General features: G+C 41.1%; 1 protein-coding gene across 1 annotated transcript in view; it reads left to right on the forward strand.

Moving 5' to 3' along the window:
- The window catches only part of smad3a (SMAD family member 3a), a 51,666-nt gene extending 39,687 nt beyond the window's left edge, over nt 1–11,979 (forward strand). Inside the window, exons 4-7 of the mRNA XM_055154806.1 lie at nt 5,304–5,577; nt 6,053–6,190; nt 6,588–6,732; nt 10,252–11,979. Coding sequence (XP_055010781.1) covers nt 5,304–5,577; nt 6,053–6,190; nt 6,588–6,732; nt 10,252–10,375 — 681 coding nt within the window. The 3' untranslated portion in view covers nt 10,376–11,979. The remainder of the gene's footprint in view (nt 1–5,303; nt 5,578–6,052; nt 6,191–6,587; nt 6,733–10,251) is intronic.
- Nucleotides 11,980–18,711: the final 6,732 nt, after the last annotated feature.

Genomic DNA, 18,711 nt, shown 5'->3' on the forward strand with positions numbered 1-18,711 from the left:
CTCACTAGCCTAAACCATCGGCAAGGGCCCTTTGTGTGATTTTAATTCGGTAGTCGAGCAAGAGAATAGCAGATATAACAAATTGTATCAGAAAATACAGCTAACATTGGGATCATAGTTATAATCACGTCGCTCACTGTCTATGATATTGTTTTGTCTTGCTTTTATTGCTGATAAGTTGTTTTTTAGATAGTTCAAGGAACAACTTTGTTTATTAGTACTCCTTCTATACAAAGACATGAGAAGGTGTTAGGTTTGACTACGCGACGCTCAGATAAGAGAATTATTTACAAAAACCTAGAAAGATATGCCTGTCTAACTGAACAGCTGTTGGGTTCAGATCACACTCTAATCTGCGCCCGGGCTCAGGCGAAACGTGGATCTTGTCACATCTCTCTGTGCTTCGTTGTATTTGTGAGCTTGGTGCTCGCTCTCTGTATATGATGACCAAGTCTGCTCTGAAATTCGCTAACATGAGTCTGTGTTCTCACTCATTAATTTCACATCATACTGAACACTGTTGCACCTAAGCATATGTTAGCACACATCCACGAGAATGGTGATGTGGTCTTGGATTTGTAAGGAACGCATATCAAGTTCAAACTAGACTTGCTTTAATACTGTGTGTATATAATCGTAGTCATTCGTGCTTCTTATGTGGTTTGCATGTAATAGTGACTGCTTACACTTTGTAAATGGTGTGGCAGTATGTTGTTAAACTCTTTATGCATGAGGTCGTGAATACAATGTGTATGTATGAGGATGGTGTCGAGTTTTGGAGTATGAAAAGTGCAATAGAATGGTATGCTATTTATGGGAAGCACTGGGCTATGCTCGGATTATGATGCACTAACTTATATAACTATAAATCGATGTAACACCAGTGGATTCATTATTTTATATATTCGGCACATATGTTTTAGAACAAGTATGAAATCAATCCACAATTCACAGAAGTGACGGTGATCTATAGAATGAAGTAAGTCTCCTCATATTGCATAGAATAACACCTGGTGGACATCGCCCAATTAGGAGTCTGAATGTATGCCTATCGAACCAAGGCATAAACACATACGTAGCCTTTTGTATGTATGCTCGTGAGCCACTCGACGGGGTGCGGACAGGACATGACAAACATGACTGTCCAGTGCTGTCCCGGGAAGGTACGCACTGCTACCAGATACGTACATCGACATCTCGACCCCTGAAGTCAAGAGAAATAACATAAACAAACTCAGAGAATATTAAGCATAGCTAGAAGGCGACTACTCAGGCGAGGGTGTAGGGTGAGGACGCTGAAAAGCACGGGAGCGTATACTTGTCGAGAATGAAAGGAAGCGGTGTGAAGAAATGAAGAGGAGAAGAAGAGGTTAATCCAGGAAAGCAATGTAAGAGATCACAGGTAGAGCTAAGGAGTATCCAATCTTTTGCAGAGAGTAGAGGAAGAGAGGGTAGGAGAAAGGAAGGGGACTGGAACTATTGAACGATGAGACAGGTAGGAGAATAAAGGATAAGGAGAGAGGAGATTGTGATTGCGAGAGGAATGTAAGAGGTCGAGTAGCTTGTTAACCAGAGAGGTAGCGAAACGCTAAAGAAGTGGTACTCTGATATTGAAAGTAAGGTGGTAGGTTGTGAAGGGGAAAGAAAGTGAGTTATCGAATATGTAGACTAGGTCTGATCAGAATTTGGTTTGGGTAGATAGAATAGGTCTGGAGGAAGGATTTATAGAGATGAGGAGAGAGGAGAGGGACCCAATAGAGATGGGAAGAGTAGAGCTGATAGGAGGCGATCACTAAGCTCAGAGGGATGTAATATGGAGATAGGAGAGTAAGAAGGAGGGCAAGTATTAGGGAACTTAGTAAGAGAGGGAGGGGGAGTATGTGTTATCAGAGAGATCAACAGACTAGAGTCGAAGTGTCTCGAATGAAATGGTGTAACGAGAGAAGAGGAACGCGATACGCAGTGTAGAGCGGGTGGTGAGTCAGACGGGACGCAACGGGATGTATAGAATGGGAGAATAATGAAGATGGAGCGGAGATACATGAGTATATTTGTGAGTGGATAAGGTGTAGTGGTGTAGAAATATGTTAATTAACTCCTCTGTATTCACTCTCTTCTTTTTCTTCTTTTGAATGGCTTGGTTCTCCCAGTCCCCTTCTCTATTAGTCCAAGCATGTGTGACTGTGGAGGTTGAATTTTAGGCTAAGAATAGAGAGTCAGGGGCCCAGTGCCTCTACCCACGAGGTGGTGCAGTTCTATTACTGGAATTCAGCAACTCTGGCTCAAACAGAAGGTTTTTTATAATCGTTCTGTTGACATAGGCACGCTGAGCTAAAGGGAACAATCGATCGACGAAATAGGTCACTTTTACACCTATATGCGCTAGCGCATCATAGTAAAGGAGAATGCGGAGCAACGTATGGAGGCGCATCGTAAAAGGTAGGGAGATGGCAGGACGCAGACGGAGAGATAGAGAGTAGGGTAAGGATGTGAGCTATGGAGAGTAAGGAGAAGTAGTGAAGAAGAACGATGGGAGGGCAGGGCGACTGTGTACGCGAGAGTATGTTGCGCACTCGAGAGAAGACGCAGATGAAAAGTGGTGATTGTATCGAGTTATATGAATGGTACAGGTAGAGAGTATAAGGGAAGTATCGGAGGAGGGGGGCGAGAGTATGTGAATGAGGAAGTGGTACGCAGGAACACTGAGAGAAATCGAAGCATAGAGTAGGCAGATGTGTTAGCAGAACTGTATATGTATGTAGATGGGTAATGTAGAGTTGGAAGTGGAACACATTTATAAGTATGTGATGGAGTATCTTGATAGTATTTTATGTGAGAGGAAGGGTAGAATGGTGGATGAAGTGTGTTGGGAGTAGGTGCAAGAGTAGATAGTAGATGCGTGGTTGGGAGGTAGAGATATGTATAAGAGAGGAGTTGTGAGACGTAGGAGAGAGCAGAGATTGGTGAGAGAAGGGGGAGGCGAAAGTAGTGGGAAGAGTTATCGGAGTAGTCGCATATTTGTATACAATGTTTTAGACTGTGTGACAGCTACCTCTCAAATGAATTCCAAGAGAACACGGAGACTCGGATCCTCCCTGAAAGTGGGTCCACTTGAATGTCGCAAGGACTTCTAGGTCATTCCGCAAGATATAATACTTTCACAAACATATATCTCGCGCAGTCTGTATACGGGTCCACTCGTAACCATGGAGCTGTGAAGGCTGCAGGGCTGGTGTGAGGTTGCAGTAATTAATAGGAATTAAGGCGGGAGACAAGATGCAACTCGCTGCTTGTGTGGTGTACACTATCGTTACAGACTGGTGCGACCGATGTCAGTCACCGCGCGCCAATGAATACTCTGTCATGAATATAACTCCTCTCTCATATCAGATGCTGTGCACTTAAGCCAATTGTTTTCACTAAGGCTGAAGATGCATGGGAACTTAAGAAGTGTTATGACTCTTAACATCACTCGACACGTTGTATCATACCAGCGCTGAGAGAACTGATCGATCAGCGCGTATATGGGACTTTATCGGGCTCTACGAAAACACAAAATCACTCAAGTCATGTCTCTATGGATGGATGGTGACTTTACTAAGAGGAGTTGTAGAGTTGTTTTTGTCCTGCATAGATAGGTATGAATGAATTGGCATGTAATTCACTTCCTCGTGAGATCCATCCTTGTAGGAATAAATTCCTGTTGTTAGATGTTGCAGATTTTTACAAGCATTATTACAGCGATCGTGTAGATTTGGCCTGGAACTTGTGTAAAACGATAGGAGGGGATGAATGGCTCAACCATGCTCACGCCTCATGTAGCAACACGTTCCAAAGTACGGGAGAGGTTTATAGAGGAGTCAGTGATCGGGCGCAATTGCTACCTAGTTTCTCGAATGATAGACTCACAGCATGCCTAAGTTGATCTTCTACATACACTTGGAGGATTCTGCTCGTCCTCTCTCTCAAACTATCTTAAAGCGCTTAGCTGTGAGAAGTGATGTCTGCTGCATCAGCATTATGTATTAGAGTCTTTAGTGTTCTATAGTTTATAAATACACTATTCTCTTAACTCGCATTATACCTGGCTTGCCTTTTCTGATCTCCATGGCTCCCAGTGACTTCCATTGAGATACTGTCGTCCCTCTCTCTGTAACTGCTCATGTGGGCCATTTTGGTTTGCATTAATCCGCTCTACATGATCCTATTTTATTTTACTTATTATTAGTATTATTATTATTTTTTGTTAAATTTTTTCACAATTTTGTTCATCAAAAAAGTCCTATTTATAATGTTGAGCCTGAGTCCAAAATAGTTCCTGTAACATCGCGAAAATTCATTTGAGTGGAGCTGAACGCTGTGGTTGACGTCATGCTCGCTTAGTCCACTTTTTTGTAGTCTATGGTGCAAAACTGTGCCCACAATCCTACATCACCCCCGCTCCCTTCTTACTCCCATGTTGTTAGGTTGTTTTCGATGAATATCACATTTTCCAAACAATAAAAGGTGACATGGTGATATTTCATGTGTTATGTGTTAGTCCCATAGAAGTAAAATACTTTAAACAATGCTGTCGTGGTTACTGGAAGAATAAGCACTAGTTATACAATCGAGTCAGAACAGATTTGTCATGAACTATTGGTGTGAGAAGAGAGACATGCTAAGGCCAAAGTGGGGGATATGAGCTGACAAAAAAACTAAATGAAACAAAACAAAATGCCCCGGATCAGTCCTTGACACGCTGGAGCGCTGCTGGTGACTTATATAACGCACTGTAGTGTCAGAATACATTTGAGTGAAGGCCAGTCCAGTGCCAGTAGTACATCTTACTATTATTACTACAACTATTATTAGTCAAATATGTAATCAACTGCTGTTAGTGGAGATGAGACAACACAAGCTCTAGAGCGAAAGTGCAATATGAGAAGTCTAGATTTGTGTGTTTGTGTTTTTTACAATATTAAATGTATTAATATTGTTTCCTTAAAAAACAGACCTGGACTTGTGTTTTGTTTCATTTACACAAATTTAACACACAAACCCTGCACATTTAGGCTGAGTTTTTCTCTCAAACATCAAACTCTCCTTGTGATGTCATGTGATAGTACAGGAAGTGCACCCCTTAGCTTTTAAACTCCATACACCTTCACTAGAATCATTTGGATCATTTCAGCTCTGCAAAGCATTCTGAACTTTGAAGATGAAGACAGACTAAAAATAAAGGGTTCAGTCAAACATGTGAATGAAAGAAAACACAACTCCATGTGTTTGATAAGAATTCTAACATGGCTTAAAGCTCACAAGAGTCAGTTGTCCGTACTATAGGACCTTTAAACGTGAAGAGTAAAATTGTGTGTTTTTCAGACCTCCAGCCGGTGACGTACTGCGAGCCGGCCTTCTGGTGCTCCATCTCGTACTATGAGCTGAACCAGCGCGTGGGTGAGACCTTCCACGCCTCCCAGCCTTCCCTCACCGTGGATGGCTTCACTGACCCCTCCAACTCCGAGCGCTTCTGTCTGGGGCTATTGTCCAACGTCAACCGCAACGCCGCCGTGGAGCTCACACGCAGACACATCGGTACTGGACAACACACAACACAACACAAGTGTCCACTGTACTTCAGGCTCAAGATAACTGTATTATTAAACATGGCACAATACGCACACACTTATTATTGCACATTTGTGACAGCAGCACATTTGTGGATTTTCAGTTTTGGGTATGTCCAGTGTCTTCTTTCCTTGTTTAGTTTATATTCATATATTAATATTTTATCATGCTACAGTACATTTGGTTAGTACTTGGATGGGAGACAACTGAGAATATCAGAGAGATACAAAAGTAGAAAACAAGTGTGGTGTGAATGAATGATGCATGAATGATGAATGACAAGTTTTGTCTTGGCACTATATGAATCTCAGGCATTGTTCATGTTACGCTCACTATTTGAAGAGTGTGTGTGTGCTACATACTTCCTGAATGTTCATTTATCTGCCCTATGTGCTACACACTTCCTGATGACCATATATGTCCTGTGGTGTGCTGTGTACAGGCCGAGGGGTCCGGCTCTACTACATCGGAGGAGAAGTGTTCGCAGAGTGCCTCAGTGACAGCGCCATCTTTGTTCAAAGCCCAAACTGCAACCAGCGCTACGGCTGGCACCCAGCCACGGTCTGCAAAATACCCCCAGGTCAGTGCCCACAGTCCTGCCAGTCTCACCATATTAAAGGAATTTAGAGAGGCCAGCGGCACCTGGTACGGAACAGCTCACCAGCCACACAGCCACTGTTCACTGTGAAAGAGAAAGATGCACTGAAAATTTCTTATTTTTAATTGTCAGTTTACATAGCTTTATGTAGCAAATACAATGTACATTTTTTATGTTTGGTATTTTAGTCATGATGCAGATATTCACTGATGCAGATTTCAAACAAAGCATTTGAAGTGGATTTTGTTGATGGTAACTGCCTCATATCAGGAGTTTGTATCCTCCAGGCTGTAACCTGAAGATCTTTAATAACCAGGAGTTTGTGTCCTCCAGGCTGTAACCTGAAGATCTTTAATAACCAGGAGTTTGTGTCCTCCAGGTTGTAACCTGAAGATCTTTAATAACCAGGAGTTTGCCGCCCTGTTGGCTCAGTCGGTGAACCAGGGCTTTGAGGCCGTGTACCAGCTCACCCGAATGTGCACCATCCGCATGAGCTTCGTCAAGGGCTGGGGAGCCGAGTACAGGTCAGAAATTACTACACACACCCCTAGCCACAACACACAACCCTAATCCTAGCCTTAACCATAACCATAACCATAACCATAACCATAGTCCCCACCCTATAGCCCTGGGCCTAACCCTTGACAAAAGGAAACAAAAACATTCAAAAAACAAAAGCAACAAGTGAAGGTTATTCTAAAGTACTGAAGAGCAAAACAAGAAAATAACAAAAAATTGCTGTTAACCTTAAAACTACTGCTTCATGACATTCATCACAAGGTGAAACATTTGGAGCTTTGGAGATGTAGATAGACTATTAATAAAGGATTACTCATGTTTTATTTGTATTACAGAATCTGTATGACTAAAAGCTCACAACAGTCAGTTCCACATTATATGGGACATTTAAAAACGGTTTCATTATAAATGAGTAAACATTAGGACTATCTTCACAGCTGAGATAAAACTAGTCTTATATTAGGCAGCTTAAGGCAGTGTTTACCAAACTTTTTTTCTGGGGACCCATATTTTAAAAGTCACAAACTTTCATGATCCAAGTCAATAGACATTATTCGTAAATCACAAAATAAAGTTGGATTTGATCATTATTGAACATTATTGAAGATACTTCATTGTTCACTGAGTGATTGTGTCTCTGAACAATTCGTATTACTCAAGTTTTAAACAAAGAAAAACAGTCACTGAAGCAGCAATATAAGGATTCATAAGTCGTCTATGTGGACATTAAATGTAGAACATTTCTCTTTCTGTTTAACATTCAGTTGAACCAGCAATATTGGAACAAATACAATAATTACTAAAAAGACAGATAGGAGGGCCTGTCTTGTTTTTGTAGTGTGTTCAGTCTGGGTGCAGGAGAAGAGCGCAGCAACAGATCAGGTGTAACATTTAGTCTGTTTCTGAGCTTTGTCTTCATTTTTGTGAGCACAGAAAATCCCACTTCACACATATATGTAGTAGTGAAAGGAATACGTAGAGAAATACTGGCCCTACTGAGGACAGGAGATTCTGATGAAATGCTCATCCAGAATGACGATAAGGTCACAGATCCATGTATACAACTGTATATTGCACAGCTACATGCAGAGTGTGACAAGGCCCCAAAAAAATCTCTTGCGACCCACTTGATGGTCGCAACCCAGTCTTTGGGAAACACTGGCTTAAGGCGTTGTGTTTTTCCTGTGTTCTGAGTTTAGAACTATTACACAGACTCCTATATAACAAACAAGCTCTCAATTTGTCATCCGCTGCTGAAAAACTACACAAACCACATGTATTTGAGGCGTCTAAACTACAGGGTTTGCAGGTTTTATATAGAATACGTGAGTTCTCTGCAGTAGACATTATATGACCTAAATAAAGACAGTGGCAGTGTCAGAAGTGCAGCCAGTTGTGCAGTTCTTGTCTTAAGCCATCCCTGCCTGTGTAAACACAGACCATAGACACAAACAGAGAGTGACTCAGAGCCCACAGCCCCGCCCACGCACTTCCTCCCCTCGCCCTCTTTAGCCCCTCCCACTTACCCACGCACACAAGCTCACTCTTCTCAGGCCCCACACACTCTCCCCTCAGACCCCGCCCCTTTAGCTCCAGCCACACTATCTACTGTTTCTTGTTATCTTTTGTCGAATTGAGTGCAAACAAGCTAAAGGTGTGCCGCTTTCAGTGGCCTCTGCAATTTCCAGTAGTTGGTGACATCACACAGCACTGCTCTGATTACAGCCATGTGTTTCTGATGACAAACATCTGGCTAAAGGGGCAGAGTTTGAAGTGTGGATGCCTGTTGGACCAATCTGACTGTTCCTTACACGTTCAGCTCTCTTGCTCACCTCACTCTCGCTCTCACTCTCAGCCGCCACTCTCCCTCACAGGCCACGCCCCTTAAGCCCCGCTCATTCTTTCCTTCTCCCCTCTGACCCCACCCACATCAGCTGAGCACCATCATCACCACAACCTATGGAGTATTTCTAAACAAACTGTCCCTCAGCCATCCCGCCTGCTCTTCCGCTCTGTGGCTTTGGCTCACTAATAGTAAAGGGTGGGGGGTGTGGGCCCGGAGCGAGGCCAGCAGCACATGTGGAAGTACTTAGAAGGATTCGGGTTACTGTCAAGGACTCTCCCCCACACTCTCCCTCTATGTGTGTCCTCCGGAGTGCACTGGAAAATAGACACATGTGTTAGACTTCTAGGAAATGTGGAAGTTTTCAAATGGTGGAAAAGAGACCAAATAGCAGCAAAAGGAGCCTGGGAGCAATGGCTTAAAGGGCCCATATGACACTTTATTCAGATCCATATTATGATATCGTTTCCTCTTCAAAAACAGACCTGGAGTTGTCTTCAGTTACATTCACACATACATTCACGCAGACCCTGCATATTTAGGCTCTTCTCAAATGAAAAACACTCTGTTCCATCTTGTGATGTAGTAATACAGGAAGTTCTCCATACATACATACATATACTTGCCCGGTGATGTAAATGCAGCAGACTGACCACTTCTTGGTTGTCAGCATTGCAGTCGCTCTGCTCTGTAGAGGTGAAAAGCACTTGTGTAGGATTGGGTCAGGGTTAAAGTGCACATTAACCCAAACCATTTGGCATGTGGATTGTCGTGCATACTCCTCTTAACCTTCACTTGTTCTGCTGTAAGTTAAGTTAAAGGTCCTATTCACCTTACTGCAGAAGTGGGCACTGCCAGCGTCATCGGGGTTGTTCTTATTGAGCTGCTCATCTCCACAGTAAATAAATTCTATCTGGACCACAAAGCTGTTTCCATAGAATGAGTGCAGTGTTGACTTGTTGGACACGTGAACATTTTACAGAAATAAACCTCATTTATTTCATATGTAAGCAAATTCTCAATTGAAATAAATGGGATTCTCACTTAAAAGGGAACTGCAAACAAAGAAACAAACAAAGCACAACAAAGAAAGAGCTGTTTATTCACATGTATTTGCTGTTTATAGTATTCACATTTACAGCCGAAGTGGGCATGGTGAAATAAGGTCAACAATACACAATACTGACTCTTGTGAGTTTTAAGCCATTTTATAATGTTGCTACTTCACCAAAAACAGACCTGGAGTTGTGTTTTGTTTCATTCAGACATGTTTGAGGAGCTTTTTATCATTAGTCTGTCTACATCTCCAAAACTCAGAAGGCGCTGTTCCACCTTGTGATGTCATTTTAATTTTTTCAAATTAACACCTACCTTTTACCCTTTGTTCAGCAGAGACTGGCAAATCCAGGTCTGAAATTATTCAAATGTTCTGGTGAAGTTTAAAATGGAGAACTTTCTTTGTTACTACATGACATCACAAGTTGGAACACAGTGTTTCCAGCTTGAGAGAAGAACTCAGCCTAAATATTCAGGGTTTGCGTGTTAAACAAAACACAGCTTCAGATATGTTTGTGATGAGAAAACATTATAACGTAGATCAGAAAAGTAGTCGTATGAAACAAATGTAATAACCAATACTTACACAGTTCATATTTGAATGCATTTTGTGTTTGGTCCCCAGGCGGCAGACAGTGACTAGCACCCCCTGCTGGATCGAGCTGCACCTGAACGGGCCTCTGCAGTGGCTGGACAAAGTGCTCACTCAGATGGGCTCCCCCAGTATCCGGTGCTCCAGTGTGTCCTAGGGAACCTGCTGTCCCTCCACACACTTGAGCCAGTCCTGATGTGTCCTCAGCACTTTGACTCTTGGACAAACTGTTGTCCTTTCACCAGCAGACGTCTCACCCGTCCCCTCAGTCCCCTCTGTCTCTTTGTCCCCTCTGTCACCTCTCTGTCCTCTCTGGCCCCCTCTGTCCTCTCTCTGTCACCTCTCTGCCCCCTCTGTCCCATCTGTCCCCTTCTGTCCCATCTGTCCCCGTCTGTCTTCTCTGTCCCCCTCTGTCCTCTCTGTCCCTGACATAACTCATACTCAAACATAGGACTTTGCCTTTGCCTTTTGTACACCAGCTTCCTGTTGTATTCATTTCTCTAAACTGTCTTGGGCATTCAAAGAGTGTATCAGTCGTCATGTACAGTGTGTCCTCACACGCACCAGCAGACCACAGCACTGGTTCATCTACAGCATCTACATTTATCGTAATAACTTGTGTTGAGGTAACTTTGTTGTGTTGAGGTAACTCTGTTCTGTTAAACTGGATGGGTCTACATTAGATTATGAGTGAAAATGCCATAGTCATGTGTGTGTTTTTAAACCAGCATCATCTCTTGACTGACTCCAGTGCAGTGTACTAGTATGTCACAGCACAACAGAGCTCCTGTCCTCCTGTCAGACAGGTGAGCTCAGCTCTGGTACATGTCAGACTTCCTGCCAGTACAGCACCAGTATTATCTCAGATCATTATTAGATAAATCGATCTTTCTCAGATCCCTTTATTCAGCACCAGCACAGACACAATTAGTCCCTCACATGTGAGCCTCAGGACAGACCCAGATGTTCTCAGGAGGTCCAGTCCAGACCCAGGCATTCTCAATAGGTCCAGTCCTGTGTGCTGGACGTATCCTCTGGTGGATGGGGTCTGTCTTCTGTGTGCTGGTCTTATGGTGTATGTCGTTGATTGAACAAAATGCTGCGCTCATGGAGACTTTGAACTTGTATTTTTGTATCTGCCTGGATGTGGCAGTGAAACTAAGCACAGTTTTTACAAAGGGAATTATGACATAATGATAATTGTACCAAATGTAAATATATTTGTCTCCAGACTGACGCCCTTGTTTGTGTACATAGTTTTTATTGTGACTGTGATCTGACAGATGTCTGCAGCACAGTGCATTTTGACACACGGGGAGAAGAGCCTTTGTGGAGGTTTCCTGGTCCCTCCGGAGCTTCCTCTTCTGCAGGTGCATCACATGAGCATGTTTTTACAGTGAAGCCTCATGTTAGTATTAGCCCAGTGGTGCTATTTTTACAGTGTACACTCACAGCTGGTTCGACAATGCTGAAAACTGGTGTATGTTTCAGAAAGAGTAGCATCTACCCTCTGAGACCACTGCTCTGAGGAGCCAGTGCCCTGTACTCACCCTGTAGGGAACATGTCTAAGCACGTCTGTGTGTAGCTCTTGTGTTTGTCCATTGTACTTGCCGTAGTTGTGATTCGTGCTTCACTTTTCTGAATTAGACATTTGTATAAACTCTATTCTTTCAATTTGCCGCCTTGAAAATGTGTTTTGTCAATGCTTTATTTTTGTTTGTTATGGTTGGTTCATAAATAAATATATATCTTGTGGTGAACCTGTGTGTCCTGTGTCTATTCTCATCAATGGTGCTTTTCAAAGCAGTACAGCTCGTAGTAAGACTTATTTATATCATTGTACTTTGTTATGGTAGAAACTATCCATCCGTCCATTTTCTTCCGATTATCCCGGGCCGAGTTGCAGGGGCAACAGTCTAGACTTCCTTCACCCTGGACACTTCCTCCAGTTCCTCTGGGGAGACACCGAGATGTTCCAAGTCCAGCCCAGAGACACAGTCTCACACAGGAGACATCCACAACAGATGCCCGTAAAAAGTACAACTGGTTGACTCGGTTTGTAACTATAGAAGTAGATGTAGTATGTAGAAGTGGTAAAAGATGAAGTAGTAGTAATAGTAGTAGTAGTAGTAGTAGGAGGGATTTTAACCAACTAAGAAGTGCTGCATGTACAGTTCAAAAGACACAAATAAGGGACTGTTGGATTGTGTGACTGAAAAGTTAGTTTTTCTCGTTTCCATGGAGATCGTGTCAGAGACCAGCTAATGAGTTTGCTATGGACATTTGAAGCTTTTTACACCATATGTAACAACAAATGTGTCAGAAGACCTTCACTGGCATCCATGGAGACCGTGCACGAGGCTAGTGAAGGAGCCAGCCATGGACCTGTGAGATGATACTGGCTTTTGTTAGTTACTTTACTTTATTTGTCACATAACAAATACACACAGTACAGTATGCAGTGATAGCCTTATGTACCATCCAGCAACATAAACACAGAGAGTAATATGTTAAATACATAGAGGAGGAGAGAGTTCACTCCTGGTTTAACAGTCTTTATGGCCTTACTTGGAGTAGAAGCTTCTCATTCTCTCACTTTTAGCCCTGAGAAGATGATAACTCCCCCTGATAGCAACGAGAACAGTCCTGTCTGCCCAAGTCTCCTGCTTCATTGTGTGGAGCAGACAGAGATTTATCATTATTGAACAAAGAGGTGGCTCAGGTTTCGTCTGTACTGTACAGACAGACACAAGCAATTACAGCTGTCAAAGTGTCACCAGGCAGTCTGCCATGTCTGCTGCAGCTCTGTCTGCTGCAGCTCTGTCTGCTGCAGCTCTGTCTGCTGCAGCTCTGTCTGCTGCAGCTCTGTCTGCTGCAGCTCTGTCTGCTGCAGCTCTGTCTGCTGCAGCTCTGTCTGCGATAGGCAGGTGATAGAGGTGGGTAGAGTAGCCAAAAAAAATTACTTTTGTGAGAGTAATATTACTTACCAAGTAATGTTACTATTAGTACTAGTATTTGAGAAAACTACTACTCAATTAAGAGTAACTTAAAGAGTAACTGAAACATCTGATCTGATTAAAAATTTCAAGTTAAAGTATTTTGAAGGACAAACATTAAATAATTCACAGAATCTGGTATTTTGGTATTTTCAAAGGACAGACACAAAAACGAATGTTCAAATTATTTCATATCATCACAAAAAGCTTTTGTCACTTGTAAGAAGAATAATCATAACTTTTACTCAAGAGAACTGTTACCTAAAAAAAGTAACCTCTGCTTCCTGCTCAAAATATGTATTCATGCATGGAGTACAAAGCAGTACTAGGAAATCATTAAATTCTGCATATTTGTGGAAATTGCAAAGATACAGTTACAGTTAAAAAGTTACTCAAGTAAATTTACAAAAGAACTATCCACCTCTGGAAGTAGTTTTTTAATTTTTTTTTTCCTAGAGGCACATAGTTGGATAGTAGATTAGTAGTAGTAGTAGTAGAAGTAGTAGAAGTAGTAGTAGTAGTAGATGTAGTAGTAGTAGTAGTAGTAGTAGTAGTAGTAGTAGTAGTAGTAGTAGTGGTGGTAGTAGTAGTAGTAGTAGTAGTAGTAGTAGAAGTAGTTTTAGTAGTAGTAGAAGGAGTAGTGGTGGTAGTAGTAGTAGCAGTAATAGTAGAAGTAGTAGAAGTAGTAGTAGAAGTAGTAGTAGTAGTAGTAGTAGAAGTAGTAGTGGTGGTAGTAGTAGTAGTAGTAGTAGAAGTAGTAGTAGTAGTAGTAGTAGTAGTAGTAGTAGTAGTAGTAGTAGTAGTAGTAGTAGAAGTAGTAGTAGTAGTAGAAGTAGTAGTGGTGGTAGTAGTAGTAGTAGTAGTAGTAGTAGAAGTAGTAGTAGAAGTAGTAGCAGTAGTAGTGGTGGTGGTTTTAGTAGTAGTAGTAGTAGAAGTAGTTTTAGTAGTAGTAGAAGGAGTAGTGGTGGTAGTAGTAGTAGCAGTAATAGTAGAAGTAGTGGCAGTAGTAGTGGCAATAGTAGTAGTACTGAAAGTTTACTGTGTATAATGTGTATTATTGGAAGCTCGTGGGTGAAGCATTAGCAGCTCAATGCTGCCCTCTGCTGGCTACATGACTGGAATAAGAAAGAAAGAAAGAAAGAAAAGACAGGTAGATACTTTATTGTCTCCTTAAACCAGGAGAGTCAAACTCAAATTCACAGAGGCCAAAATTAAAAAGTGGGACTAAGTCGTGGGCCAAACTAAATATTTATTGAAAAATGTCAACAACATCAGCATGTTTTCTCTTTAGAGATCTGTAATGTTAAACCTTTTCTTAAAATAAATGTTTAATAACAGTTTTGCTTAAACACTGAATCCAGAACAAACTGAATATAAAACAGTAACAATGTCTCTATAGCCTATTTGCCAGCGGACCAGCTCTAATACATACATACAACTCTAATACATACATACAACTCTAATACATACATACAACTCTAATACATACATACAACTCTAATACATACATACATACAACTCTAATACATACATACAACTAATACATACATACTACAACTCTAATACATACATACATACATACATACATACATACATAATACATACATACATACAACTCTAATACATACATACATACAACTCTAATACATACATACAACTCTAATACATACATACATACAACTCTAATACATACATACATACAACTCTAATACATACATACATACAACTCTAATACATACATACAACTCTAATACATACATACATACATCTAATACATACATACATCTACATACAACTCTAATACATACATACATACAACTCTAATACATACATACATACATACATACATAATACATACATACATACATACATCTAATACATACATAATACAACTCTAATACATACATACATAATACATACATACAACTCTAATACATACATACAACTCTAATACATACATACATACAACTCTAATACATACATACAACTCTAATACATACATACAACTCTAATACATACATACATACAACTCTAATACATACATACATACAACTCTAATACATACATACAACTCTAATACATACATACATACAACTCTAATACATACATACATACAACTCTAATACATACATACAACTCTAATACATACATACATACTCAATACATACATACATACATACAACTCTAATACATACATACAACTCTAATACATACATACATACAACTCTAATACATACATACAACTCTAATACATACATACAACTCTACATACATACTAATACATACATACAACTCTAATACATACATACATACATACATACTAATACATACATACATACATAATACATACATACATACAACTCTAATACATACATACAACTCTAATACATACATACAACTCTAATACATACATACATACAACTCTAATACATACATACAACTCTAATACATACATACATACAACTCTAATACATACATACAACTCTAATACATACATACATACAACTCTAATACATACATACATACATACATAATACATACATACATACATACATACTAATACATACATACATACAACTCTAATACATACATACAACTCTAATACATACATACATACATACAACATACAATACATACATACATACATACAACTTTAATACATACATACATACAACTCTAATACATACATACAACTCTAATACATGAGTTTGACACATCTGCCTTAAACAAAGTCCACATTTGATCCACTGGGGCATCTCCTCAGGAGCAGTGAGCAGAACGTCTGGGGACCCGGCTCCATTATCTTCCTGCTAGACTTGGTCAGAACTGCCTTAGATAGAGGACTGGACAGACACAGGGATAATATGTAAACTCCACACAGACACAAGGAGAACATGTAAACTCCACACGGACACAGGGAGAACATGTAAACTCCACACAGACGCAGAGAGAACATGTAAACTCCACACAGACACAGAGAGAACATGTAAACTCCACACAGACACAGGGAGAACATGTAAACTCCACAGAGACACAGGGAGAACATGTAAACTCCACAGAGACACAGAGAGAACATGTAAACTCCACAGAGACACAGAGAGAACATGTAAACTCCACACGGACACAGGGAGAGAACATGTAAACTCCACACGGACACAGGGAGAACATGTAAACTCCACACAGACACAGAGAGAACATGTAAACTCCACAGAGACACAGAGAGAACATGTAAACTCCACACAGACACAGAGAGAACATGTAAACTCCACACAGACACAGGGAGAACATGTAAACTCCACACAGACACAGACAGAACATGTAAACTCCACACAGACACAGGCAGAACATGTAAACTCCACACAGACACAGGGAGAACATGTAAACTCCACACAGACACAGGGAGAACATGTAAACTCCACACAGACACAGAGAGAACATGTAAACTCCACACAGACACAGGCAGAACATGTAAACTCCACACAGACACAGGGAGAACATGTAAACTCCACACGGACACAGGGAGAACATGTAAAACTCCACACAGACACAGAGGAGAACATGTAAACTCCACACGGACACAGACACAGAGAACATGTAAACTCCACACAGACACAGAGAGAACATGTAAACTCCACACAGACACAGGGAGAACATGTAAACTCCACACAGACACAGGGAGAACATGTAAACTCCACACAGACACAGAGAGAACATGTAAACTCCACACAGACACAGAGAGAACATGTAAACTCCACACGGACACAGAGAGAACATGTAAACTCCACACAGACACAGAGGAAACATGTAAACTCCACACAGACACAGAGGAGAACATGTAAACTCCACACAGACACAGAGAGAACATGTAAACTCCACACAGACACAGAGAGAACATGTAAACTCCACACAGACACAGAGAGAACATGTAAACTCCACACGGACACAGAGAGAACATGTAAACTCCACACAGACACAGAGAGAACATGTAAACTCCACACAGACACAGAGAGAACATGTAAACTCCACACAGACACAGAGAGAACATGTAAACTCCACACAGACACAGAGAGAACATGTAAACTCCACACAGACACAGGGAGAACATGTAAACTCCACACAGACACAGAGAGAACATGTAAACTCACACACACACAGAGAGAAACATGTAAACTCCACACAGGACACAGAGAGAACATGTAAACTCCACACAGACACAGAGAGAACATGTAAACTCCACACAGACACAGAGAGAACATGTAAACTCCACACAGACACAGAGAGAACATGTAAACTCCACACAGACACAGAGAGAACATGTAAACTCCACACAGACACAGAGAGAACATGTAAACTCCACACAGACACAGAGAGAACATGCACACGTCTGGATTCAGGTGTGGTCAGTATCAGAGGTGGGTAGGACTTCGTTGTATATACTCACATTATTTACATTTATTTGAATAACTTTTTGAATCAGTTGTACTTTTCAGACACCACACATACTTTTACTCCTACATGAGTACATTTTTATTAAAGTAATAGCACGCTTACTCGAGTAAAAGATGCGGTTCCTCTTCCCACTGTGAGCAAGTCTACAAGTGTCAGAAGCTTTATTTGACAGTATATGAAATGATTTGAACATTTGTGTTTCTTCAGCTCCTTCAGAAGAGTTTTGTCTCATTTTTGTGTCTGTCCTTTGAAAAGAGCAGATTTTGTGCTTTATTTTATGTTTTGTCCTTTAAATTATATTCACTTCAAATTATAAATCAGATGTTACGCCCTGATAGTTACTCTTTCTTGAGTAATAGTAGTAGTACATTTTTATTTTCATTTGAGTCATCTCTTGGACTGCTACTGTATACTTTTACTTGAGTAACATTACTTTAAAGTAGCATTACTCTTTGTACCAAAGTACTTTCAAGAGAGAGAGATACTTGATTGATCGTGAGGGAAAGTTTTGCTGCATCATTTCCACTGTGCATCTCCGTGTCCTTTGTGTGTCAGTCAGAGGTGTCAGTGCAGTGACAGGACAACTGGTCAGGGAGGGTCAGCAGATCCTGTCAGGGAAGTTTGAGGAGAGGAAGAACCTTCAGGACAAAAGTGTCCCTCCTCTGTGTCCTGCAGCATCACAGCAGAGTCCCGTGGGAGCCAGGTGAACTTCATACCCACAACAGGAAAGCATCTTCTAAAGCTCACTCTCTCTGCTTTCTTGTTGCAGTTGGTGATGAATGGACCTTTCCCTCAAAGTATTTGGTGTAAAAAACATCAACTCCATGACCTTCCTCAGCTAGCTTCTACACAATCCAACAGTCTCTTAATTGTCTTTTGAACTGCAGATGCTGCACTTCTTTCTTGGTTAAAATCCCATGATATGATGATATAATGAGTAAAAAAAAAACTAAAAGCTTCAAAAGCTTCAAAAGCTTGTGAGGCAGTTAGCCCCAAGAGCAGCCAGTCATGACACGGTGGTTCCACAACATGACAGGAATCTTACCT

The sequence above is a fragment of the Boleophthalmus pectinirostris genome, unplaced genomic scaffold (genome assembly GCF_026225935.1).
Source record: "Boleophthalmus pectinirostris isolate CB_2022bp ecotype Guang Dong unplaced genomic scaffold, ASM2622593v1 HiC_scaffold_19, whole genome shotgun sequence".
Lineage (NCBI taxonomy): Eukaryota > Metazoa > Chordata > Actinopteri > Gobiiformes > Gobiidae > Boleophthalmus > Boleophthalmus pectinirostris.